The 23,960-nt window shown below is 46.7% G+C and overlaps 1 protein-coding gene and 2 long non-coding RNA genes across 5 annotated transcripts in view; 2 read left to right on the top strand and 1 right to left on the bottom strand.

The window, feature by feature from the left end:
* ADGRG4 (adhesion G protein-coupled receptor G4) overlaps positions 1–5,864 on the bottom strand; it is a 30,419-nt gene extending 24,555 nt beyond the window's left edge. For 2 of the 3 annotated variants that reach the window (XM_064426400.1, XM_064426398.1), the window contains exons 1-2: positions 5,735–5,864; positions 2,646–2,750 (exon numbers count right to left, since the gene is read on the bottom strand). In XM_064426400.1, coding sequence (XP_064282470.1) covers positions 2,646–2,736 — 91 coding nt within the window. In that variant the 5' untranslated portion in view covers positions 2,737–2,750; positions 5,735–5,864. Of the gene's footprint in view, positions 1–119; positions 1,889–2,100; positions 2,233–2,645; positions 2,751–5,734 lie in introns of those variants that run through there. The other variant, XM_064426399.1, reaches the window with a different exon arrangement.
* A 140-nt stretch (positions 5,865–6,004) lies between these two features.
* LOC135304200 (uncharacterized) lies at positions 6,005–9,031 on the top strand. Its single transcript, XR_010365626.1, has 4 exons — positions 6,005–6,144; positions 7,159–7,312; positions 7,487–8,749; positions 8,852–9,031. It is a non-coding gene; the product is annotated as an uncharacterized LOC135304200 (long non-coding RNA).
* Positions 9,032–9,460: 429 nt separating this feature from the next.
* LOC135304199 (uncharacterized) lies at positions 9,461–22,772 on the top strand. Its single transcript, XR_010365625.1, has 24 exons — positions 9,461–10,366; positions 10,469–10,510; positions 10,604–10,772; positions 10,855–10,940; positions 11,027–12,073; positions 12,176–12,217; positions 12,311–12,479; positions 12,562–12,647; positions 12,734–13,780; positions 13,880–13,921; positions 14,022–14,175; positions 14,259–15,465; positions 15,555–15,596; positions 15,693–15,861; positions 15,944–16,029; positions 16,116–17,280; positions 17,375–17,544; positions 17,627–17,689; positions 17,767–18,833; positions 18,934–18,975; positions 19,076–19,120; positions 19,347–19,387; positions 19,469–20,302; positions 20,861–22,772. It is a non-coding gene; the product is annotated as an uncharacterized LOC135304199 (long non-coding RNA).
* Positions 22,773–23,960: the final 1,188 nt, after the last annotated feature.

The raw sequence follows: 23,960 nt of genomic DNA, 5'->3' as shown, positions 1-23,960 counted from the left end.
ATGAATACAAAGCCAAATGTCTACGAATAAGGAGCGTGGTCAGAAAGAAGCAGGGTAAGACCATGCTTCATACATAAAACATTGTTCTCTCTACTGTAGTTCAAGTTAAGGAGACTCACCCATGCTCAAAATACAGCAGTCCAACTCACTCAAATCAATGACAATTCACCCGTGGACAACAGCAGAAACAGGAGCTGGCAATAACTTGAAGTCTCCTATTTTTATCCTGAATGACTTCAAATTATCTTCTGAAGTTCCAAGCACTTAAAGGAGCTGAAATCAAAAGCCCCTTCTGAGCAGGCATGCTGCAATACCTAACCTTCTACTTGCTAGGCACTGAATTGATTTTTCCCTTTGCACTAAGCCAGAGGCTGTGAAGTCAGCACAGAGTCAAACTGGAGCAAGTGGACAATGAAGCGACTAAAATTCAGCTCTGACTCATCAGGCATGCCCTATGACTGGGATAAATACATTTTTCTTTCCTACAGAAATATAGACACGATATTAGGATATGATCCATCGCGCCACATTCCAAACTATTGGAACACCTGGGGCTTGACTCGTATCCCTGTACATTTCAGTTTTGCAGATTCTCTCCAGGTAGAATTGAATCTGCAGGGCAATCACAGGCTCCACTCCATTCCTGTTCTCATCAGTGTAATATTTCAAAAACCATTGCCTCACAGATGATGTACGCTATCACCCAGTGTTAGGCAGGATGGATCGGAAAAATCTGATGGGGGAAAAAAAAAAAAAAAAACAACAGAAAAATTGCCAAACAAAACCCAAACCCATTCTGATCAGGGATGTCACTCAGAATTTTGTTTCCATCTCCTGGCAAATGAAAGCATGATTGCAACTTCACAGATAGTACTTTATTTCTTTCGCTCTCAGTATCACCAGACGAAAAGAAATCTGGTTATTCTCACACGTCAAGGAACGCTACCAGCAGGTAGGTGAGGAACCAGTGACCTGCATCCTGCAACCTCATTTGCTTTGATTAACATGAATGTGATTCTGCTTGGGAAAAGAGGACTGAGACATGATGCCAGATGAGGTCTGAAGCCATGAGATTACTGTACACTGACTTTTTAAAGTCTAACTCAAGGATTTTGATTTAATAATTTAATAAAGAGTTTGTTTGGCATCCTGTAAACATGTATGGTTTCCAACACGTGAGCATCAAAAATTATACTAACCAATAAGAGAATTGCAATAAATATATTTCTATATTATTAGCAATCATTTTCAGATAGTGGATATTCATCCCTCTCTCAGATTATTTAAAATGAAGAAGAAAACCAGAAAGCAGCACGTGGGTGAGGTAGGGGGGAGGAAGAGATGCAGACTGAGTCAGTGAGAGAATGAGAACACACACTTGGACACATATTTATCATTCCTTCCCAGTAAAGCCAGGAGTTCTCCATACAGAGAGAGTGCTTCTGTAAACAAACCACATTGGGAAAGAGAGTAAAAAAGGGAAATAATGCACCGCTTCTAAAGAAAAAGCTGCCTTACATCCTCATTTCAGCACCTCCCTGCATTACGATTACAAAATATAGAAGTTTAGTCTATTTCTCGTTCCTGCTACCTTGGAAATTTAACTGAGCCCCCCATGTTACCAGTAAAAAGACAGGTTTAACTGCGCAATGGAAAAGAAAGTCCTCAAGTCCTCCTATGTCAAATAGGAATCAATACGTAGTTCAGCTCTAGGGTCTACATGGTCCAGTACCAGGTTGGGTGTTCAATTTTCTCATCCAAAGCTGGGAGAAAGTTGATAGATTTGGCAGGAGCTAGATGTTAATTCAGTCTTTTTATTATGAAGGTTTTCTTTGGGAAGAGTCCGAGTTTTCCTCAACAGGCCAGTATGCTGGAAGTGACCCCAGTCCTGCAGGGTGCATTTTAAAAGCACGAATTATCTCTGTGCCCTGCACTGTTCTTGAAGAGAAGTGAAAGAAAGGAATACAAAAACCAGCCTAGAACTAGTTATTGTTTTGCTGGGATTTATGTTAGAGTGAAAGGATGCTGGGATTTATGTTAGAGTGAAAGGATGCTGGGATTTATGTTAGAGTGAAAGGATGCTCACGATGCACAGCTTACCGTGTTGAACTCAGGGCCTGAATCATTACCGCAGAACTCGGTTCTGTCAGCAGCTTCATGCATTTCCCAAGACACCGAGGAGCAACTGCACAGCTCCTATTTTACGGCGACCAAAGTAAAACTAGAAAAACACTATGCAGAAATACGGTAGACACTCAGGAGGGAAAGAAGTGAATAATGACAAAACCACAAGTCTTTGCACCTCCAAACGTGGATGACGGTTGCGATGCCATCAAAACCTGACATTTCACCCCTTGATGTATTTTCTTATTTGTACTGACTCATCTGCAGCCCAGACTGAGCCAGTATCCCAAGAAAGGGTATGAATTTTGTCCTGACTTGGTCAGTGTTCTTCAGGCTGAAGGGAAAGGGCCAGACTAAGAAAAACCGCTGCTCTGGGACAGAACACAAAGAAAGTGGGCTCCTGTAGGGATAAACTGTGTGTGCACAAATCAAGACACCATCAGACACTCTCCGGGCTGGGGGATGCCCAGAGCCTGCTGGCAGCACCATCCATGTGATTAACCATAGCGGGATTACTGTACCTGTCAGGAGAAAAAGACAAGCAGCAGCCACCAAGATGCAAAGGACCTTATCAGCAGAGTGCTGTTCAGGCCAACACAGGAAGCTCTTCATTTCCTAGGCGTGTTCTGAAAAAGAGATGTTGGTGAGCACCTCCTTCCCACTTGGCTGAGAAATTCAAACTGCTCCTGCAATCTGCTGGAATGGCATTGACAGCACAGAAGCCCAGAAGTCCTCCTGACCGGGCTGAGTCACTAGATCAGCCATCTCTGTAAAGGTCACAGCTACACAAACCCTCTGCGTTCTGCCGGTTTCTAAAAGAGGTGAAGTTTATACAATGACACCGAATGTGTTTTGGTCATCTGCCACAACTCTGTAAGCTTGTTAGCAGCTTCCAGTCTGTTGACAAAGTGGTGAAGTTCCTAAAAACACAGAGAAAAACAACAAGAGAAAGCCCTGACAGTGCCTCTAAGCTGGGTGTGCAGACCCTGACTGAATAGCCAGCATCCTGCATCCATTTCTAGTCAAAACTTTCACGGAAAGACTTAGAAGATAACCTTTAGGACTTAAAGCGGGAAAAGAGTGTGTCTGAGGAGTACAATGAAATGAAGCAGAGAGCCACCACAGAACACATTAAGGCTCATTAAGGCCATTCGGATAAAAATAAATTTTGCTTTACATAGGATGAGCGAAGATTTTTGCCAGGAGGTTGCTATGGTGATTTTTCAGCTCTCCCAAACCTCCTCATAATGTAATTATACCTCAGAGCCCAGGAGCTAAGAATCTGTGATTCTTTGGAGGAAGAATGTGGGTGGCTGACTCTTCAGGATGTTTTATTCTAAAACAAAAAGATTCATATACTCGTGCTTTTAACAGGTGCTTGCAGTTTCTGTGAACCCTTCAGGCATTTCTGGCTGCCATGCTCCAAGACCTTCTTGAATAACTTTTTAGCTAAGAGGCTCCCTTTTCAGAACACCTCCATCCTGCAAAGGTTAATTAAAGGATGTTTAGCTCCATTTGGGCTGAGCGTTCTTCAAATCACTGCACGTTTCACTTTGGTACCTAAACTAAAAAGTGCACAATTACGGCAGTATTTTTGCATTTCCTCAGCTTTTGTCATTTACATTAGTTGTCACTGACCGAGCACCGAAAATACAGAGGCTGTGCAAATATTATTCGTGCTCTCTAGTCATCAGACTTACCCAGTTCTGGACAGCTCCCCTCAGATAAGGCACCATTAAAAAATAATTAAAGCTCTAAATACCTATCCTTTGATTTAGAAACAATCAGAAGGCCATTATTCAAAATAAACAACGTAAAATACTGAACAGCAAAGGGAACCGGTACTAAGTGTCAACACACAAACCTCACTCTTCTTCTTCAAAACAGATGCACCAGCTGCCTTGCACAGACACACGGCACAGAGGCCTGGTTGCGCAGGACAGCGGGCCAAGGGAGAGCTGGAAGTACCCTCAGAACACTGACCTGTAAATAGCATCATAAAATCGTAACTGATACCATTTATGGCTTATAAACCAGAAGCCAATAAAATTCATTGTCAAATATTAGATTGCTTCACTATGTAAGGGCAAGAAAAGTTAGCAGGGTGCTCAACTTCTCTTTCGACAACCTTGAAAGATGTAAATACTAGGGAGTATTTCCTGAGAGCTGACAGGTAGTCCATACAAATTTCTGGATTATAAATTTCTTTCAGTAAAAAATTGACTTCTCAGTTTTTTGGTTTGTTTGTTTGTTTTTCTTTTTGATTGGGTTTTTTTTGGTTTTGTTGGTTTTTTAATGGGTTTTTTTGTGGGTTTTTTTTGTTTTTTTTTTTTTTTTTTTTTTTATTTTTTTTTTTAATTTCACAGCCTGGAGAAAATCTTTTTGACCATGAGTTACTGAGTCCTGCAGCAAGTACTCTATACATCTGGCTAAAATCCCCTACTCCAAGGTGCAGCAGCTCCAGGTGTGACCAGTGAGAATGAGAAGGGGGCAGCTCCTGCCAGAGGCTGCTTTCAGACGGTTACTTGAGCACACCTGCACAGGAAACTGCTAGTCCGGAGCAGGCAACGGAAGTATCCCGAGTGTCCCTCCAGGAAGTACTGTTGGCGCATCCCGCAGGGGCTGCAGAGCAGCCGGATGCGCCGGGGGACGGAGAAAATGCCGAGGGAAGTGCCTTCTCGCCAAGGGGCAGCACCTGAGCAGGTAGGGCAGCATGCGGGGTCCCGGGGGGGGCTTTCAGCTTTCCCCTTCTACCAGTCCCTCCCCAGTGCCCCCAGAAAAGAGAGAGGCTATTAGGAGAAACGGGATTTAAATTGAGGGGAAAAGCTTCCCTTCCCACAATTGTCTGCATTTAAAATTGAAGAGGAATCTGCTTCACCTGCAATTTTAATGGTCTCAATTGAAGGAAACCCCGCCTTTTTCATGCTGTTAGGGAATCCCCATCTTCCATTACTGGACAGTGTAACCAGAAGGGAAAAAGCTTGATGATGCTTTTTTATGGATTTGAATTAAGAGTAACTCCCCCCTTTTCATCATCCTAAGGCTTAAAGTGAGGGGGAAGCTCAACTGTCCCTCCTTTTTAAGAGTTTGAATTGATGGAAAAATCTCCCTTTTTCCATTACTGGAGAGATTTAAATTGAGGAACACATCTCTTTGCCCAATAATTTAGGGGATTAAATTAAAGGGGAAAAGCCATTTATTTGCCATTGTATTAGTCTAAGGGGAGGCTACTGCCCCATTTCCTCATTTTAAGGGGTGCACTTGAAGGAAGTTCTGCCTTTTCAGCATTTTAAGGGTTTAAAACTGCATTTCAAGGTACTTCTACCCATACCCTTGTACCAAATATCTCAGAAGACAGCAAGCCTAGCACATATGCAATCCTAATACCACCTGGGAGCCTATTATTTTTCTTATTTTTATTTATAACATAACCACTGATTAGAGGTCCCAAGGAGACTTACACTATTCATATCCTTGCTGTTCTTCTCCACCCTATGTAGTCACATGCGGAGTACTGCTTAGCAGCTACTAAGGAATAATTATGCAAGTTAACAACAAATTATCCTACTTATCTAGCTATACTACCTAAACATAAAGTTTTATGTCTTACCAGCTTCCCGCACTTTTGTCCCAAGTAGCTGTAGCAAAAAAGAAAGTGTTGTCATTTCCCTGAAGAGTTTTCCCCTATATCAAGCCCTTTACTCCCTTTGAATTCAGGTCAGAGGAACCAAACAGCTGCAGCCGCTCAGAGGGCTTTTATACCTGGTGGGATTTGCCCCCTCCCTTTTCCTGGGTGCCGTGGCAATGAGAGGCGGGCACCATCAGGGGTATATTAACCCCAGCCTTTGCTGAGGGGCTTCATTCCCTCTCTGGGATCTGCTGGGATAAGAGCTCTCCTCTCATTTTGGTGAAGAGGCTCTTTCAGCTTACCTCTGCTTATTTTCAGCAGGTGCTTTTTGGGCATATGAAGCAACAGAGGCTTTGAAGATGCTGTGAAGAAAACAGTATTGGACACAGGGAGTATTTAAGTTTATTATTTTGGATTGTATGTTCAGGGGTGGTAAGGTGCTTTTGTAATTTCTGGTTTTGTTTGTTTTTGTTTTGTTTGTTTTTGTTTTGTTTGTTTTTGTTTTGTTTGTTTTTGTTTTGTTTGTTTTTGTTTTGTTTGTTTTTGTTTTGTTTGTTTTTGTTTTGTTTGTTTTTGTTTTGTTTGTTTTTGTTTTGTTTGTTTTTGTTTTGTTTGTTTTTGTTTTGTTTGTTTTTGTTTTGTTTGTTTTTGTTTTGTTTGTTTTTGTTTTGTTTGTTTTTGTTTTGTTTGTTTTTGTTTTGTTTGTTTTTGTTTTGTTTGTTTTTGTTTTGTTTGTTTTTGTTTTGTTTGTTTTTGTTTTGTTTGTTTTTGTTTTGTTTGTTTTTGTTTTGTTTGTTTTTGTTTTGTTTGTTTTTGTTTTGTTTGTTTTTGTTTTGTTTGTTTTTGTTTTGTTTGTTTTTGTTTTGTTTGTTTTTGTTTTGTTTGTTTTTGTTTTGTTTGTTTTTGTTTTGTTTGTTTTTGTTTTGTTTGTTTTTGTTTTGTTTGTTTTTGTTTTGTTTGTTTTTGTTTTGTTTGTTTTTGTTTTGTTTGTTTTTGTTTTGTTTGTTTTTGTTTTGTTTGTTTTTGTTTTGTTTGTTTTTGTTTTGTTTGTTTTTGTTTTGTTTGTTTTTGTTTTGTTTGTTTTTGTTTTGTTTGTTTTTGTTTTGTTTGTTTTTGTTTTGTTTGTTTTTGTTTTGTTTGTTTTTGTTTTGTTTGTTTTTGTTTTGTTTGTTTTTGTTTTGTTTGTTTTTGTTTTGTTTGTTTTTGTTTTGTTTGTTTTTGTTTTGTTTGTTTTTGTTTTGTTTGTTTTTGTTTTGTTTGTTTTTGTTTTGTTTGTTTTTGTTTTGTTTGTTTTTGTTTTGTTTGTTTTTGTTTTGTTTGTTTTTGTTTTGTTTGTTTTTGTTTTGTTTGTTTTTGTTTTGTTTGTTTTTGTTTTGTTTGTTTTTGTTTTGTTTTGGGTTTTTTAGGAGGAGTGCAACTTCCAGAAATTCTAGGCTGTGTCAAGTGCAACCCTTTTATCAGCAGATTCATCATGTCACAAAAGGGAGCTGCCCTGTGTCAAAGTTCATGTTTGAGATTGAGGCTTCAGATGAACTGAGGATTGTGACTAGGAGAGGGAAGGTGAGCACATATTGGGTTAGGAGTTATTGTGGGGGGTTTTGAAGGCAGCAGGGTGAGAAACAGTGTCCAAGCCTTTTCACAAGCGTAGCAGAGGCATTCACATGTCTTGCAGCATGCAAGCTCATCCACTGCGGTCACAGAAATGCCACGTAACTTTGCCTCTCTCTAACCCAGGTGCCGCTCATAATAACAGCCACAACCTTGGACTCGGGACGAAGCCGGAGACTCGAGGACCCAGACAAGCTCAGGAGAGGGCAAGTAGTTGCCTTGCTGGGATTTGGCCCACATAACACAAAACTCATATGTTGTTTTTGGTTTACTTTATTGTAACTGACTGAGAGGTTAACAGGTGATCATGGCAGACCTGCTCTGAGGCAGACTCATTTCAGGTCCAACATGGATTCACATCATCGGTCATCCAAAAGATAAGTCGGGGGCCAAGGCCTGGAGATGGGATGATAGGAGAGTAGTGGGTTGGCAATTCCTGGGACAGACCTAAAAGTTTGCAGAGGGTAAAGGGATGTCCTCTAAGGGGCCTCTTAAGACAGCTCGAGGGAGATGCTCTGCTTCTGAATGCAGCTCTAGGGTGTGCAGTGCAGAACAGTTCCGGTCTATGTTGTGTTGTCCAGTGTATACTGTGTTACCTAGTGTGTCTCTGGGGCCACTTGGATCAGATATCTCTGCCTTTTCCCCTCGAGGCCCTTACCACAAGCATCAGCCATCATCTCTAGGTTCTCGAAGGCTCGCGCTTCTCGGCGGTATGCCAATGTCATTTGTTCTTTTACCGGCGGGCTCGGCTGCGTCCAAGTCACATCTCGGAAGCATCGAGTCGGACGCCTTTGAGGCCTTGTACCCGGCTGCATCACCACCTATCCTATCCAGCCATGAGTTGTGATGTCCTGGGGCTTACAAGATTGTATGCTATGGAGAACATTCTAAACAGAGCGTTGTCTCACAGCCGTCTTGATCATTGTGATCAACAGGTCTTATAACAGGTCACTCTGTTCTAGTCTTTTCTTGTGCTCCTTAGAGGAGTCTCCTCCGTTCACTGTCGCCTTGGCATCCGTCATCTCTTTTGACATCCTCTTGGTCCTTGCCATTATAAATCTTGCCAGGAACTTTTTTCTCATCCTTGTCACACCGTGTGTAGCATAATGTGTGGTGTTTAGCGTCCCCTTGTTTGTCATGTCCTGTGTCACTGGTGTCTGCACCTATTTGTCCTGGAACTGCTCTGCCCTGCTGCATAGTCTGGTGTGATAGGACGTATCTGTGGGACTTGAAATTTGTAGTGTGGGGTGTAGTTGGATTCTAGATGGTATTCCTAGGTTGACCCAAGATATCTGCATCTGTGAAGTTGTCCTGCAGCCCTTTGACTTTTGTCCTGACTTTCTTTCAGAGGCAGACGGATAAAATCCATGGCAGAGAGCGCCATCCCAGGTGAGGGGGTTCCCGCGAGCAGGTCACTTACCATTTGTCTTTGCAGGGCAAGTGTAAATGGTGACTCTTTGTTACAGCATTGTTCTTTGTCTTTATTTTTAGGAAGTAATGCTCAATATCATCAGACTCAGCATCCATTCTCATTTGTGTGCTTTGGGCAGTCCACTTGGAGGGTGCAAAGCCCCCATCACACACTGGCTGATGGACTGTGATTGCGGCTCTTGTGAGCCCAGTGGAAGTATTGCCGGACTCTGATGAAGCCTCTGCCTTTTCTATTTAAAGGTGTCACCCGGGTAACCTTTGGCACTGCCTGAGGAGTTGCAGTGAGTTGGGGAATAGGGAGGAGGAGCAAGGGTCCACTCTGGTTTCAGCAATGCCACATCACCTTGCCTCATCTCAACCTAGGCGAACCCTGCGACAACGACGTCGGCCTCCGAGCGCAGCCGAAGCTTACGGCCGCAGGAGCCAGGCATTGTTAGGAGAATGGTGAGTAGCAGAATTGTTAGGTTGGCTGATGTGCTGCCATGATACTGCATTTATGTTTGGTTTTCTTTAATGTAGTTGACTAACAGACAACAGCCCGGTGACAGCAGGAACTTCCCAGATGGCGAGGCGGCCTTCTTTTGCACCTGACACGGACCGGCATCTCTACAGATAAGTCGAGGGCTATGACCCACAGAGGGGAGGATAGTGGGGTGCTGGGTTGGGACTTACAGGGAGGGGTTTTTGAGTCTGCTTTGGAGATGGGGATGTCCAAGAAGTGGCCCCTTAGGCCACACAAAAGCCAAGTGTCTCTTATGATCACAGTGCTGAGGCGCTCAGGGCAGAGCAGTCTTGGAGTGTATTGTGTCACGTGGCTATCGTGCATTCTGTGTTTTTGGCTGTTTCATGTCTTTTCCCTTAGCCCTTTGAAGGGCCTAACAGAAACCCTGGCATCATTCTTAGCATCTGTGATCTCTGCATTTCTTGGCCTGGTACCAATGCCATAGGACTTTTGACTCGGGAGCTCAAACAGGCATTGGAATTGCATTTCTCTTTAGGAGCATCCGGTCTGATGTCTTTGCAGGTCTTGTTCTGAGCAGTACGTACTGCTGTGCATCGCAAGGATCCATTATGGCAGATTAGGGCTTGTAAGAATACAAAGATAGGTAGAGGATTCTGGCCGTAGGATTCTCAGACATCCATCTTTGTAGTTCTTGGAATAAACCATTGTCTTAGCAGGTTCTTCCTCCAGGGTTCTGTGAGCCTCATCAGCGCACCATCGGTCTCATCTATGTCCTCTCATTTTGCATTCTCTTGGTCCTTGCAGTCGTTCCTCTTGCCAAGAGATTTCTGTCCCTGTTGTGTCCCCATTGTTTGTCCTGTCCTGTTCTGTGTCACTGGTGTCTGCACGTGTTTGTGCCAGAGCTGCTCTGCCCTGCTGCATAGTCTGGTGTGATATGACAAATCCTGTGGGCTTGAAATTTGTAGTGTGGGGTGTAGTTGGACTCTAGATGATATTCCTAGGCTGACCCAGATGGCTGGAGCTGTGAAGTGGTCCTGCAGCCCTTTGACATTTGTCCTAACTTTCTTTCAGATGCAGATGGATAAAATCCATGGCAGAGCACCCCATCCCAGGTGAGTGGGTTGCCCTGAGCAGGTCAGTCCCTGTTTGTCTCTGTAGGGGGAGTGTAAATGGTGACTCTGTGTTACTGCATTGTTCTTTTTGTTTCTTTTTAGAAAGTAACGCTGAATATCAGCAGTCAAGGCGAGATGGTCAAGGTGAGCAGTGACTAGTGAACAGAAGCTGTTATTGCTGAGATCTGAATCTCTGGTGCAACTGTAAGCATGCATTCTCGTTTGTGTGTGCTTTAGGCAATCCATTTGGAGTATGCATAACTCCCCGTCACACACTGGCCGATGCACTGTGATCGTTGCTCTTGTGAGCCCTGTGGAAGTATTACAGGACTTGGTGATGAAGCCTCTGCCTTTCCTATTTAAATGTGTCACCCGGGTAGCCTTTGGCAATGGCTGAGGAGTTGCAGTGAGTCGGGGAATAGGGAGGAGGAGCGAGGGTCCGCTCTGGTGTCAGCAATACCACATCACCTTCTCTCCTCTTAACCTAGGTGAACCCTGCGATGACGGCGTCAGCCTCCGAGCACAGATGAAGCGTGCGGCATTCATAAGAGACCCAGGCATTGCTCGGAGAACGGTGAGTAGCAGAATTGTCGGGTTTTGGCCGATGTGCTGCCAAGATCAGGCATTGATGCTCTGTTTTCTCGAATGCGGCTGACTAAGAGACAACGGCCCGGTGACAGCAGGAACTTCCCAGATGGCGAGGCGGCCTTCTTTTGCACCTGACACGGACCGGCATCTCTACAGATAAGTCGATGGCTATGACCCACAGAGGGGATGATAGTGGGGTGCTGGGTTGGGACTTACAGGGAGGGATTTTTGAGTCTGCTTTGGTGATGGGGATGTCCAAGAAGTGGCCCCTTAGGCCACACAAAAGCCAAGCGTCACTTTTGATCCCAGTGCTGAGGTGCGCAGGGCAGAGCAGTCCTGGAGTGTATCGTGTCAGTTGTCTATTGTGCGTTCTGTGTGTTTGGCTTTCTCATGTCTTTTACCTTAGCCCTTTGAGGGGCCTATCAGAAACCCTGGCATCATTCTTAGCATCTGTGATCTCTGCCTTTCTTGGCCTGGCACCAATGCCACAGGACTTTTGACTCGGGAGCTCGGACAGGCTTCAGAATTGCACCTCTCTTTAGAAGCATCCAGTCAGATGTCTTTGCAGGTCTTGTTCTGAGCTGTATGGACAGCTGTGCCTTGCAAGGATCTATTATTGGGGATTAGGACTTGTAAGAATGTGAGGATAGGTAGAGGATGCTGACCGTAGGATTCACAGGCATCCATCTTTGCAGTTCTTAAAAGAAATCATTCAGTTAGCATCATTTTCCTCCACGGTTCTCTGAGCCTCATCGGCTCACCATCGGTCTCACCTATGTCCTCTCATTTTGCATTCTCTGGGTCCTTGCAGTCATTCCTCTTGCCAAGAGATTTCTGTCCCTGTTGTGTCCCCATTGTTTGTCCTGTCCTGTTCTGTGTCACTGGTGTCTGCACGTGTTTGTGCCAGAGCTGCTCTGCCCTGCTGCATAGTCTGGTGTGATATGACAAATCCTGTGGGCTTGAAATTTGTAGTGTGGGGTGTAGTTGGACTCTAGATGATATTCCTAGGCTGACCCAGATGGCTGGAGCTGTGAAGTGGTCCTGCAGCCCTTTGACATTTGTCCTAACTTTCTTTCAGATGCAGATGGATAAAATCCATGGCAGAGCACCCCATCCCAGGTGAGTGGGTTGCCCTGAGCAGGTCAGTCCCTGTTTGTCTCTGTAGGGGGAGTGTAAATGGTGACTCTGTGTTACTGCATTGTTCTTTTTGTTTCTTTTTAGAAAGTAACGCTGAATATCAGCAGTCAAGGCGAGATGGTCAAGGTGAGCAGTGACTAGTGAACAGAAGCTGTTATTGCTGAGATCTGAATCTCTGGTGCAACTGTAAGCATGCATTCTCGTTTGTGTGTGCTTTAGGCAATCCATTTGGAGTATGCATAACTCCCCGTCACACACTGGCCGATGCACTGTGATCGTTGCTCTCGTGAGCCCTGTGGAAGTATTACAGGACTTGGTGATGAAGCCTCTGCCTTTCCTATTTAAATGTGTCACCCGGGTAGCCTTTGGCAATGGCTGAGGAGTTGCAGTGAGTCGGGGAATAGGGAGGAGGAGCGAGGGTCCGCTCTGGTGTCAGCAATACCACATCACCTTCTCTCCTCTTAACCTAGGTGAACCCTGCGATGACGGCGTCAGCCTCCGAGCACAGATGAAGCGTGCGGCATTCATAAGAGACCCAGGCATTGCTCGGAGAACGGTGAGTAGCAGAATTGTCGGGTTTTGGCCGATGTGCTGCCAAGATCAGGCATTGATGCTCTGTTTTCTCGAATGCGGCTGACTAAGAGACAACGGCCCGGTGACAGCAGGAACTTCCCAGATGGCGAGGCGGCCTTCTTTTGCACCTGACACGGACCGGCATCTCTACATATAAGTCGATGGCTATGACCCACAGAGGGGATGATAGTGGGGTGCTGGGTTGGGACTTACAGGGAGGGATTTTTGAGTCTGCTTTGGTGATGGGGATGTCCAAGAAGTGGCCCCTTAGGCCACACAAAAGCCAAGCGTCACTTTTGATCCCAGTGCTGAGGTGCGCAGGGCAGAGCAGTCCTGGAGTGTATCGTGTCAGTTGTCTATTGTGCGTTCTGTGTGTTTGGCTTTCTCATGTCTTTTACCTTAGCCCTTTGAGGGGCCTATCAGAAACCCTGGCATCATTCTTAGCATCTGTGATCTCTGCCTTTCTTGGCCTGGCACCAATGCCACAGGACTTTTGACTCGGGAGCTCGGACAGGCTTCAGAATTGCACCTCTCTTTAGAAGCATCCAGTCAGATGTCTTTGCAGGTCTTGTTCTGAGCTGTATGGACAGCTGTGCCTTGCAAGGATCTATTATTGGGGATTAGGACTTGTAAGAATGTGAGGATAGGTAGAGGATGCTGACCGTAGGATTCACAGGCATCCATCTTTGCAGTTCTTAAAAGAAATCATTCAGTTAGCATCATTTTCCTCCACGGTTCTCTGAGCCTCATCGGCTCACCATCGGTCTCACCTATGTCCTCTCATTTTGCATTCTCTGGGTCCTTGCAGTCATTCCTCTTGCCAAGAGATTCCTGTCCCTGTTGTGTCCCCATTGTTTGTCCTGTCCTGTTCTGTGTCACTGGTGTCTGCACGTGTTTGTGCCAGAGCTGCTCTGCCTTGCTGCATAGTCTGGTGTAATAGGACAAATCCTGGGGGCTTGAAATTTGTAGTGTGGGCTGTAGTTGGACTCTAGATGATATTCCTAGGCTGACCCAGATGGCTGGAGCTGTGAAGTGGTCCTGCAGCCCTTTGACATTTGTCCTAATTTTCTTTCAGATGCAGATGGATAAAATCCATGGCAGAGCACCCCATCCCAGGTGAGTGGGTTGCCCTGAGCAGGTCAGTCCCTGTTTGTCTCTGCAGGGGGAGTGTAAATGGTGACTCTGTTACAGCATTGTTCTTTTTCTTTATTTTAGGAAGTAAAGCAATATAGCAACAGTCAAGTTGAAGTGGTCAAGGTGAGCAGTGGATAGAAGCGGTTGTTATTGCTCAGGTCTCAAGTTGTGGTGCAGCTCTAAGCCTCTGTTCTTGTTTGTGTGCCTTCGGCAATCCACTCAGGTTATGCCAAGCCCCTGTCACCAACTGGTCAATGGACCAGGTTTGCTGCTCTCATGAGCCTGTGGAGGTATTGCGGGACCCTGCGATGAAGCCTTCAAATTTTCTATTTAAAGGTTGCTTCTGGGTAGCCCTCAGGAATGGCCAAGGAGCCATGGTGAGTTGGGGGGGTATCGAGGAGGAGCTGGGGTCCGCTCAGTTCTCAGCTATCCTACATCACTTCATCTCCTCTTTACCCAGGCGTACCCAGCGACGACAGCGTCGGTCTCAGAGCACGGCCGAAGCGAGCGGGCCGAGGACCCGGTCATTCTTAGGAGGCGTTGAGTAGCAGAATTTTTGGGTTTTGGTCGATATGCTGCTAAGATGATGCACTGATGTCTGGTTTCCTTTATCTTGACCGACTAGGAGACAGCAGCCCGGTGACAGCAGGAACCTCCCAGACAGCCTGGTGGCCTTGCTTTGCACCTGATGTGGATTCTCATTCCTGGACAGCCAAGAGATAAGTTGAGGGCTGTGACTTACAGAGGGGATGGAAGGGGGTTGCTGTGTCAGGACTCACCAGGAGGGATTTTTGAGTCAGCTTTGGAGCTGAGGATATCCAGGAAATGTTGTCTTGAGGCCACACAAAAGCAAAGTGTCACTTTTGGTCCCAGTGCTGAGCTGAGCAGAGGAGGGCAGTCCCGGTGTGTTTTGTCATGTGGCTATTGTGCATTGTGTTGTGTGGCTGTCTCATGTCTTTTACCTTAGCCCTTTGAGGGGCCTATCAGTAACCCTGGCATCATTCTTAGCATCTGTGATCTCTGCATTTCTTGGCCTGGCACCAATGCCACAGGACATTTGACTCAGGAACTTGGACAGGCATTGGAATTGAATTTCTCTTTAGGAGCATCCAATCAGATGTCTTTGCAGGTCTTGTTCTGAGCTGTACATACTGCTGTGCATTGCAAAGATCCATTATGGCAGATTAGGGCTTGTAAGAATGCAAGGATAGGTAGAGGATTCTGGCCGTAGGATTCTCAGACATCCATCTTTGTAGTTCTTGGAATAAACCATTCTCTTAGCAGATTCTTCCTCCAGGGTTCTCTGAGCCTCATCGGTCTCACCTCGGTCATCTAATCTTGCGTTCTCTCAGTCCTTGCAGTCATTCTTGCCAAGAGATTTCTGTCCTTGTTGTGTCCCCCTTGTTTCTTGTGTCCTGTCCTGTGTCACGGGTGTCTGCACATATTTGTACCGGAGCTGCTCTGCCCTGCTGCCTAGTCTGGTGTAATAGGACAAATCCTGGGGGCTTGAAGTTCGTAGTGTGGGCTGTAGTTGGATTATAGATGGGATTTGTAGATGGACCCAAGATGTCTGGAGCTGTGAAGTTATCCTGCAGCCCTTTGACATTTGTCCTCACTTGCTTTTAGATACAGGCGGATAAAATCCATGGCAGATCACCCCATCCCAGGTGAGTGGGTTGCCTTGAGCAGGTCAGTCCCTGTTTGTCTCTGCAGGGGGAGTATAAATGGTGACTCTGTTCTTTGTTTTTATTTTTAGGAAGTAAAACCACATATCAGAAGTCAAGGCGGGGTGGTCAAGGTGAGCAGTGACCAGTGGACTGTAGCTGTTGTTATTGCTGCAATCTGAATCTCTGGTGCAACTGTAAGCATGCATTCTCATTTGTGTGTGCTTTAGGCAATCCATTTGGAGTATGCATAACTCCCCATCACACACTGGCCGATGGACTGTGATCGTTGCTCTCGTGAGCCCTGTGGAAGTATTACAGGACTTGGTGATGAAGCCTCTGCCTTTCCTATTTAAATGTGTCACCCGGGTAGCCTTTGGCTGTGGCTGAGGAGTTGCAGTGAGTCGGGGAATAGGGAGGAGGAGCAAGGGTCCGCTCTGGTGTCACCAATGCCACATCACCTTCTCTCCTCTTAACTTAGGTGGACCCTGCAATGACGGCGTCAGCCTCCGAGCGCAGCCGATGCGTGCAGCATTCATAAGAGACCCAGGCATTGCTCGGAGAACGGTGAGTAGCAGAATTGTCGGGTTTTGGCCGATGTGCTACCAAGATCAGGCATTGATGCTCTGTTTTCTCGAATGCGGCTGACTAAGAGACAACAGCCCGGTGACAGCAGGAACTTCCCAGATGGCGAGGCGGCCTTCTTTTGCATCTGACACGGACCGGCATCTCTACAGATAAGTCGATGGCTATGACCCACAGAGGGGATGATAGTGGGGTGCTGGGTTGGGACTCACAGGAGGGTTTTTTGAGTCTGCTTTGGAGTTGGGGATGTCCAAGAAGTGGCCCCTTAGGCCACACAAAAGCCAAGCGTCACTTTTGATCACAATGCTGAGGTGCTCAGGGCAGAGCAGTCCCGGAGGGTATCGTGTCAGTTGTCTATTGTGCGTTCTGTGTGTTTGGCTTTCTCATGTCTTTTCCCTTAGCCCTTTGAGGGGCCTATCAGAAACTCTGGCATCATTCTTAGCATCTGTGATCTCTGCATTTCTTGGCCTGGCACCAATGCCACAGGACTTTTGACTCGGGAGCTCGGACAGGCTTCAGAATTGCACCTCTCTTTAGGAGCATCCAGTCAGATATCTTTGCAGGTCTTGTTCTGAGCTGTATTTACCTTGCAAGGATCCATTATGGCAGATTAGGGCTTGTAAGAATGCAAAGATAGTGAGAGGATGCTGACCGTAGGATTCTCAGACATCCATCTTTGTAGTTCTTGGAATAAACCATTCTCTTAGCAGATTCTTCCTCCAGGGTTCTCTGAGCCTCATCAGCTCGCCATCAATCTCATCTCGGTCATCTAATCTTGCGTTCTCTCAGTCCTTGCAGTCATTTTTCTTGCCAAGACATTCCTGTCCCTGTTGTGTCCCCCTTGTTTGTCATGTCCTGTCCTGTGTCACGGGTGTCTGCACATATTTGTGCCGGAGCTGCTCTGCCCTGCTGCATAGTCTGGTGTAATAGGACAAATCCTGGGGGCTTGAAATTTGTAGTGTGGGGTGTTGTTGGATTATAGGTGGGATTTGTAGATGGACACAGGGTGCCTGGAGCAGTGAAATTATCCTGCAGCCCTTTGACATTTGTCCTGACTTTCTTTCAGATGCAGGCAGATAAAATCCGTGACAGAGCACCCCATCCTGGCTGAGGGGGTTCCTCCGAGCAGGTCATTCACCGTTTGTCTCTGCAGGGGAAGTGTAAATGGTGACTCTTACAGCACTGTTCTTTGGTTTTGTTTTTAGGAAGTAAAGCTGGATATCAGCAGTCAAGGTGAGCACTGACCAGTGGACAGAAGCAGTTGTTATTGCTGGGGTCTCAGTTTCTGGTGCAACTCTAAGCCTTCTGTCTTGTTTGTGTGCTTTAGGCAATCCATTTGGAGTAGGCCGAGCCCCCCCACCCCCCAACCGGCCGATGGATCGGGTTTGCTGCTCTTGCGAGCCCTGTGGAGGATCGCAGGACTCTGCGATGAAGCCCTGAACCTTTCTGTTTACAGGTGCCATCCGGCTGGCCTTTGGCAGCCGCCGAGGAGTTGCGGTGAGTCAGGGAATAGGGAGGAGGAGCGAGGGTCCGCTCAGGTTTCAGCAATGCCACATCTCCCTGTCTCCCCTTAAACCAGGCACACCCTGCCACGATGGCATCGGCCTCCAAGCGTCGCTGAAGCTAATGGCATTAGGAGATGGTGAGTAGCGGAAGAGTTGGGTTTTGGGCAATGTGCTGGTAAGACCATACACTGATGTTTTAATTTCTTTCATGTAGCTATGAGGCAGCAGCCCAGTGACAGCGAGAACTTCCCAGATGGCAAGGCGGCCTTCTTTTGCACCTGATGCAGATTGGCATCCCCAGATGTCTGAGAGATAAGTCAAGGGCTACGACTTGCCGAGGGGGTGAATGCGGGGTGCTGGGTTGGGACTCACCGGGAGGGGTTTTTGAGTCTGCTTTGGGGCTGAGGCTATCCAAGTAGTGTCCCCTTAGGCCACATAAAGGGAAAGTGTCACTTTTGATCCCAGCGCTGAGGTGCGCAGGGTAGAGCAGCCCCAGTGTGTATCGTGTCACTTGTCTAACGTGCCTGGTGTTGTTTATATGTCTCATGTCATGCATCGTCTACCTTAGCCCTTTGAGGGGCCCATCAGAAACCCTGGCATCATTCTTAGCGTCTGTGATCTCTGCATTTCTTGGCCTGGCACAAATGCAGTAGGACTTTTGGCTCAGGAGCTCAGACAGGCATCAGAATTGCATTTCTCTTTAGGAGCATCCAGTCAGATGTCTTTGCGGGTCTTGTTCTGAGCCGTACGTACTGCTGCGCATCGCAAGGATCCATTATGGCAGATTAGGGCTTGTAAGAATGCAAAGACAGGTAGAGGATTCTGCCCGTAGGATTCTCAGACGTCCATCTTTGCAGTTCTTTGACGAAATCATTCTCTTAGGAGATACTTCCTCCATGGTTGTCTGAGCCTCATCACCTCACTGTCAATCTCACCTCAGTCATTTCATTTTCCATTCTCTCAGTCCTTGCAGTCATTCTTCTTGTCAAGAGATAGTAGTCCCCGTTGTGTCCTCATTGTTTGTCCTGTCCCGTGTCACGGGCGTTCGCACACGTTTGTGCCGGAGCTGCTCTGCCCTGCCGCGTAGCCTGGTGTAATAGGACACATCCTGGGGGCTTGAAATTTGTAATGTGGGGTGTAGTTGGATTCTAGATGGTATTCCTAGGTTGACTCTAGGAAGTTGTCTGGAGCTGTGAAGTTATCCTGCTGCCCTTTGAACTTTGTCCTGACTCTGTTTCAGATGCAGACAGATAAAATCCACGGCAGAACTCCCTATCCCAGGTGAGTGGGTTCCCCTGAGCAGATCAGTCCCTGTTTGTCTCTGCAGGGGGAGTGTAAATGGTGACTCTGTTACAGCATTGTTCTTTTTGTTTATTTTTAGGAAGTAAAGCCATCTAGCAGCAGTCAAGGCAAAGTGGTCGAGGTGAGGAGTGACCAGTGCACAGAAGCACTTGCTATTGCTGGGGTCTCAATTTCTGGTGCAACTCTAAGCATCCACTGTTTTTTGTTGTTTTTTTTTTTAGGCAGTCCACTTTCAATCCGTGCCGGCTGAGGATGCCCGATGCCAGGTGGGTGCAAGCTTATGGTGTACTTGTGGCTTATTTGTCAGGTTAGGGAGGTTAGGCAAAGAAACAAAGCAAGAGCATGCTTTTTTGCTTTGTTTCTTTGCCGGTTCCATCACTGCCCTTGGTGTGCCAAGGAACAGGTGTGAGGGGGTGAGTCTGTTTAGGCAGGGTGACTCATAGGTGAGCGTTATGCAGAAGCACGCTAAGCGTGTACCTTTTCGTTTTGCAGGTACCTTCCAGGCAGACTCTGGAGTCAAATCAAGATTTGAGGTGAGCCGGGGCAGTGGTGTGGAGGAGTCCCGGGGATTATTGTTTTTGAGGGCAATAGTCACATTTTCTGTTTTGTCTTAGGTACCACGAGGAGCTTCGTAGGCAAAGTTTGGAGAGAGCACCACCGAAGCACACGAGACCGTCTCAACGTCCACGTCCCACCGGGGATGGATTTTGTCAGCTCGTCATCCAAAAGCTGAGTGTTGGGGTCCATAGTTGGGAGAAGGGGAAAAACCTTTACTATCACAGGAGGCCATGTGATGTTAGCTTAGCGGAGCAATCCGTAGCGGAACAGGTCCCTCGGATGTAAAGGGAGAGGGTTTCTCCTCGGCCTCACCAGAGCCTTTGCCGGGCAGGGCAGTTCCGACCCGTCTCCGCGTTCTCGCGAACTTTGCGTCGTCAGCCTCCTTCGACCCTCGACATCGTCGTGGATCTTTCTCCCGAGGAGCTCGCCTTCGGGTCCGGAGCTATAGCCACCGTCACCCGGCAGTCTTTGCTTCCTTCTCTAGGCCCACCGAGCCTCTCGAGCATCCTCTTAACTGCTTTGGCACTAACTTCTTTTAAGGAGTTGCATTTCATCGTCACACGCTATTGCCATAGGACTCGCTTTACTTTGGCATCTTTGGCCTCTGGCTCATCTTGCGCTAGGAATCTTGAGTCCATAAGGTGAAACTGCTAGGCAGTTTCCACCTGTGTCTGTGTTATGTCAGCTGTGTCTGTGTTACGTTGTCTGTGTCCATCGTCTTCCGTGTCGTAGGCCTTTGTTACATCTCGACGCCATATCGGCCTCATTCCGTGCCGTATCGGCCATATTTTACTCGCGTTCCTTCCCGGACATCGCTTATTCTGCCATCTCTCTTTTGAGACACAAAGTAGTACACAAGAGGTTCTCATCAGTCTTCCGTCTCAGCTGCGGTAGTGCCTTTTTCTTCCTGTGCTATTCTCTTGGGCTTCTATAGGGAGTGTCTTACACCCTCCTCATGTGACTGCCATAGTTCTGTAGGTTCCATCTTCTCAAAGGGTACGGTGCTCAAGAATTAATCTTCCAGAGAGTTATCCGAAGTCCTGGTTTACATTGTATGTGCTTATGTTGTATGTACCTATGTTGGCTTATATTGTATGTAATTATATTGTATCTAATTATGTTGGCATATATTTGCATGTACTTGTATGGTATGTAATTCTGTTGGCTTATATTGTGCGTACTTGTATGGTATGTAATTCTGTTGGCTTATATTGTGCGTACTTGTATGGTATGTAATTCTGTTGGCTCATATTGTGCGTACTTGTATTGCGCCACTTACGGTCGGAGCTGCCCTGCCCTGGCATGTAGTCACAGTTAGGTGGAACAGTTATAAAAACTTTACCATTCATCTATCTTCTATGGGATTTTGGGTAGAAAACTTAGGGGCCCGGAGCAGGGACAAGTCCTAGCCGTCAGCCACTCGTTGACCACCTCCCGTTGTCTCACAGGTCCCTGAGGCGACCGATTTTCCTGGAATCTACCATTTGACGTGAAGGAGCAGCAGCCAGATGACACGTCGAAGCACGTTCATGGTTTCAAGTAGGGCTGCAGCGAGCATTTAAGTCGAAGAGCATGCGAGTCTGCGTGAGTGTGAGCGACCGTCTGCGTCCGCTTGTCTCTGCGTGTGCGAGTGTATGCTGACCAGATCTAACCTTGTGCGTGTGACGTTTGCCTTTCAGGTTTTTCAACACATTTTAAAATTTAGAATAAAAAATCCCCAGCCGGGGGGTTTTTTTTTTTCCCCCCCCCGGCTGGGTTTTTTTTTCCTCGGTCCCGGCCGGTCCGCGAGGCGACGTTCATCGCCAAAGTTTGGGGGCGGACCGTCCCGGGACCGGGGTTTTTGTCAGGCAGGAGGATTTTTTTGGAGGCTCCCGGGAACCACGTTCCCGAGGAGCGGCACGAATGCGTGCCGGGGGTCAGCAGGGCGGTTGAGGTGCGAGCGAGGGTGGGTTTGTGTGTAAGCTGAAGGAGAGCTGTGGGTGCGTGTGTTGATGACTGGTTCTAACCTTGTGTGTATGACTTTTTCCTTTCAGGTTTTTCAACACATTTTAAAATTTAGAATAAAAAATCCCCAGCCGGGGGGGTTTTTTTTTTTTCCCCCCCGGCTGGGTTTTTTTTTCCTCGGTCCCGGCCGGTCCGCGAGGCGACGTTCATCGCCAAAGTTTGGGGGCGGACCGTCCCGGGACCGGGGTTTTTGTCAGGCAGGAGGATTTTTTTGGAGGCTCCCGGGAACCACGTTCCCGAGGAGCGGCACGAATGCGTGCCGGGGGTCAGCAGGGCGGTTGAGGTGCGAGCGAGGGTGGGTTTGTGTGTAAGCTGAAGGAGAGCTGTGGGTGCGTGTGTTGATGACTGGTTCTAACCTTGTGTGTATGACTTTTTCCTTTCAGGTTTTTCAACACATTTTAAAATTTAGAATAAAAAATCCCCAGCCGGGGGGGTTTTTTTTTTTTTCCCCCCCGGCTGGGTTTTTTTTTCCTCGGTCCCGGCCGGTCCGCGAGGCGACGTTCATCGCCAAAGTTTGGGGGCGGACCGTCCCGGGACCGGGGTTTTTGTCAGGCAGGAGGATTTTTTTGGAGGCTCCCGGGAACCACGTTCCCGAGGAGCGGCACGAATGCGTGCCGGGGGTCAGCAGGGCGGTTGAGGTGCGAGCGAGGGTGGGTTTGTGTGTAAGCTGAAGGAGAGCTGTGGGTGCGTGTGTTGATGACTGGTTCTAACCTTGTGTGTATGACTTTTTCCTTTCAGGTTTTTCAACACATTTTAAAATTTAGAATAAAAAATCCCCAGCCGGGGGGTTTTTTTTTTTTCCCCCCGGCTGGGTTTTTTTTTCCTCGGTCCCGGCCGGTCCGCGAGGCGACGTTCATCGCCAAAGTTTGGGGGCGGACCGTCCCGGGACCGGGGTTTTTGTCAGGCAGGAGGATTTTTTTGGAGGCTCCCGGGAACCACGTTCCCGAGGAGCGGCACGAATGCGTGCCGGGGGTCAGCAGGGCGGTTGAGGTGCGAGCGAGGATGGGTTTGTGTGTAATGTGAAGGAGGTGTTCACAATGGATGTGTGTTGCGTTCTGTGTGCTGCCTTTGTTTTGGGGTTCCTGTAACAATAAATCCAAGTGTAATGAAAGTAGAAAAAAGGTTGTCATCTTGTGTTAATATGTGTTTGGCTTATGTTTGGTGTTGTCTTGTATTTGCATTTCTGTATATTGCTCTGTATGTAAATTGGACTTTTACCAGCATGTGTATGGATTGTATGTGTACTCACATTTGTATACACTCTTTCCATGTGTTTTGCTCAAGTGTAAATAGGAAAATTCATTTAATAAAGTTGCATCAACCTGAATAAAGATTCCCCCAACCCCCCCTTGGCTCCTGTCTTTATTTGGTGTGGTTTAGTAATTTTTTTCCACTGCCCTTCTTCCTTTTTCCTCTTGCTTTACTTTTCTGTTGCTAACTTCATTTCTGTCTGTCTCTAACTGTGTGTTTGTTTTTCAGTGCCTGTAGCTGTGTGCTTCTGTAACTGTTTCCCTGATTTGTTTTCCCTCTGTTTCTGTATTGTACTATTTCTCTGTAACTATTTTTCTTCTCTCTAGCCTTAACTGTAGCTTTTTGTTCTTCTTTTTTACAGTCACTCATTCTTTGTCCCCTCTCCTCCCCTTTTTCGCTCTTTTTTGGTCTTACTCCTTTTCATTTTCACTTTAACCCTAACCAGTCTTCCTTTTCCCTCTGAGTTGGGTCTTTCTTAACTCTCTTGCTCTCTTGTTTTCACTCTTTCTCTCTTCACTCTCTCTTCTTTCACTCCTGTTCTCTCCCTTCTCATTTCACTATTTTCTCTCCACTGACTTCTGTTCTCCCTTCTCTTTTCACTCTCTCCTGTTTCTTCTCTTGTCTTTTCACTCTCTACTCTTTTTACTGTCTCCTGTTATCTCATCTTATTTCACTCTCCTCTCTTGTCCGTCTCCTTAGTTCTTCTCTGTCTTCTCCATTTCTCTTCCTTTCTCTCCCTGTCTTTTTCTCTACCTATGTCTCACTCTTTCCTTCTCTCTATTTTCTCTCTACCTTTCAGTTCAATTTTGTCTCTCTTCCTAGATATTAAGAAAAAAAAAAGCAGCAGTAGAACCTTTCAGGCTCCCTGGGAGTAAAAAAAAAAAAAAAAAAAAAAAAATTATTTTAAATTTAAATCTACTTACTCCCTGGGAGCCTGAAAGGTTCTACTGCTGCACCAGACATATAGTTTTTCTTGTTTTTATACATACAGTACATTGGGGGGGCCTCTTCCTCCCCCGCCCCCTGTCGGGACCCCAAAACAGTAAACAAGCACCATAGCATCAGTATCCGCACCCACATTACAAGTCAAACAATAATCACACACCTACGTACACAAACACACCACCCCCGTGAACACCAAACCCACCTAGGCTCAAAAAACCCCACCGCGCCGGGCACATCCCGCCGACGGCAGTACCACAGCGCCCCCTGCCGACCAGCATGAGGTACTGCCGCTACACCGCCACCTACTGCCCGCAGCGCGGATCTGCAAGTACAGCGCCACCTGGCGAC

The sequence above is a fragment of the Passer domesticus genome, chromosome 7 (genome assembly GCF_036417665.1).
Source record: "Passer domesticus isolate bPasDom1 chromosome 7, bPasDom1.hap1, whole genome shotgun sequence".
In the NCBI taxonomy this organism is placed as follows: Eukaryota; Metazoa; Chordata; class Aves; order Passeriformes; family Passeridae; genus Passer; species Passer domesticus.
Note: the sequence above shows the minus strand (reverse complement) of the source record. Positions and strands in the feature narration are given on the sequence as shown.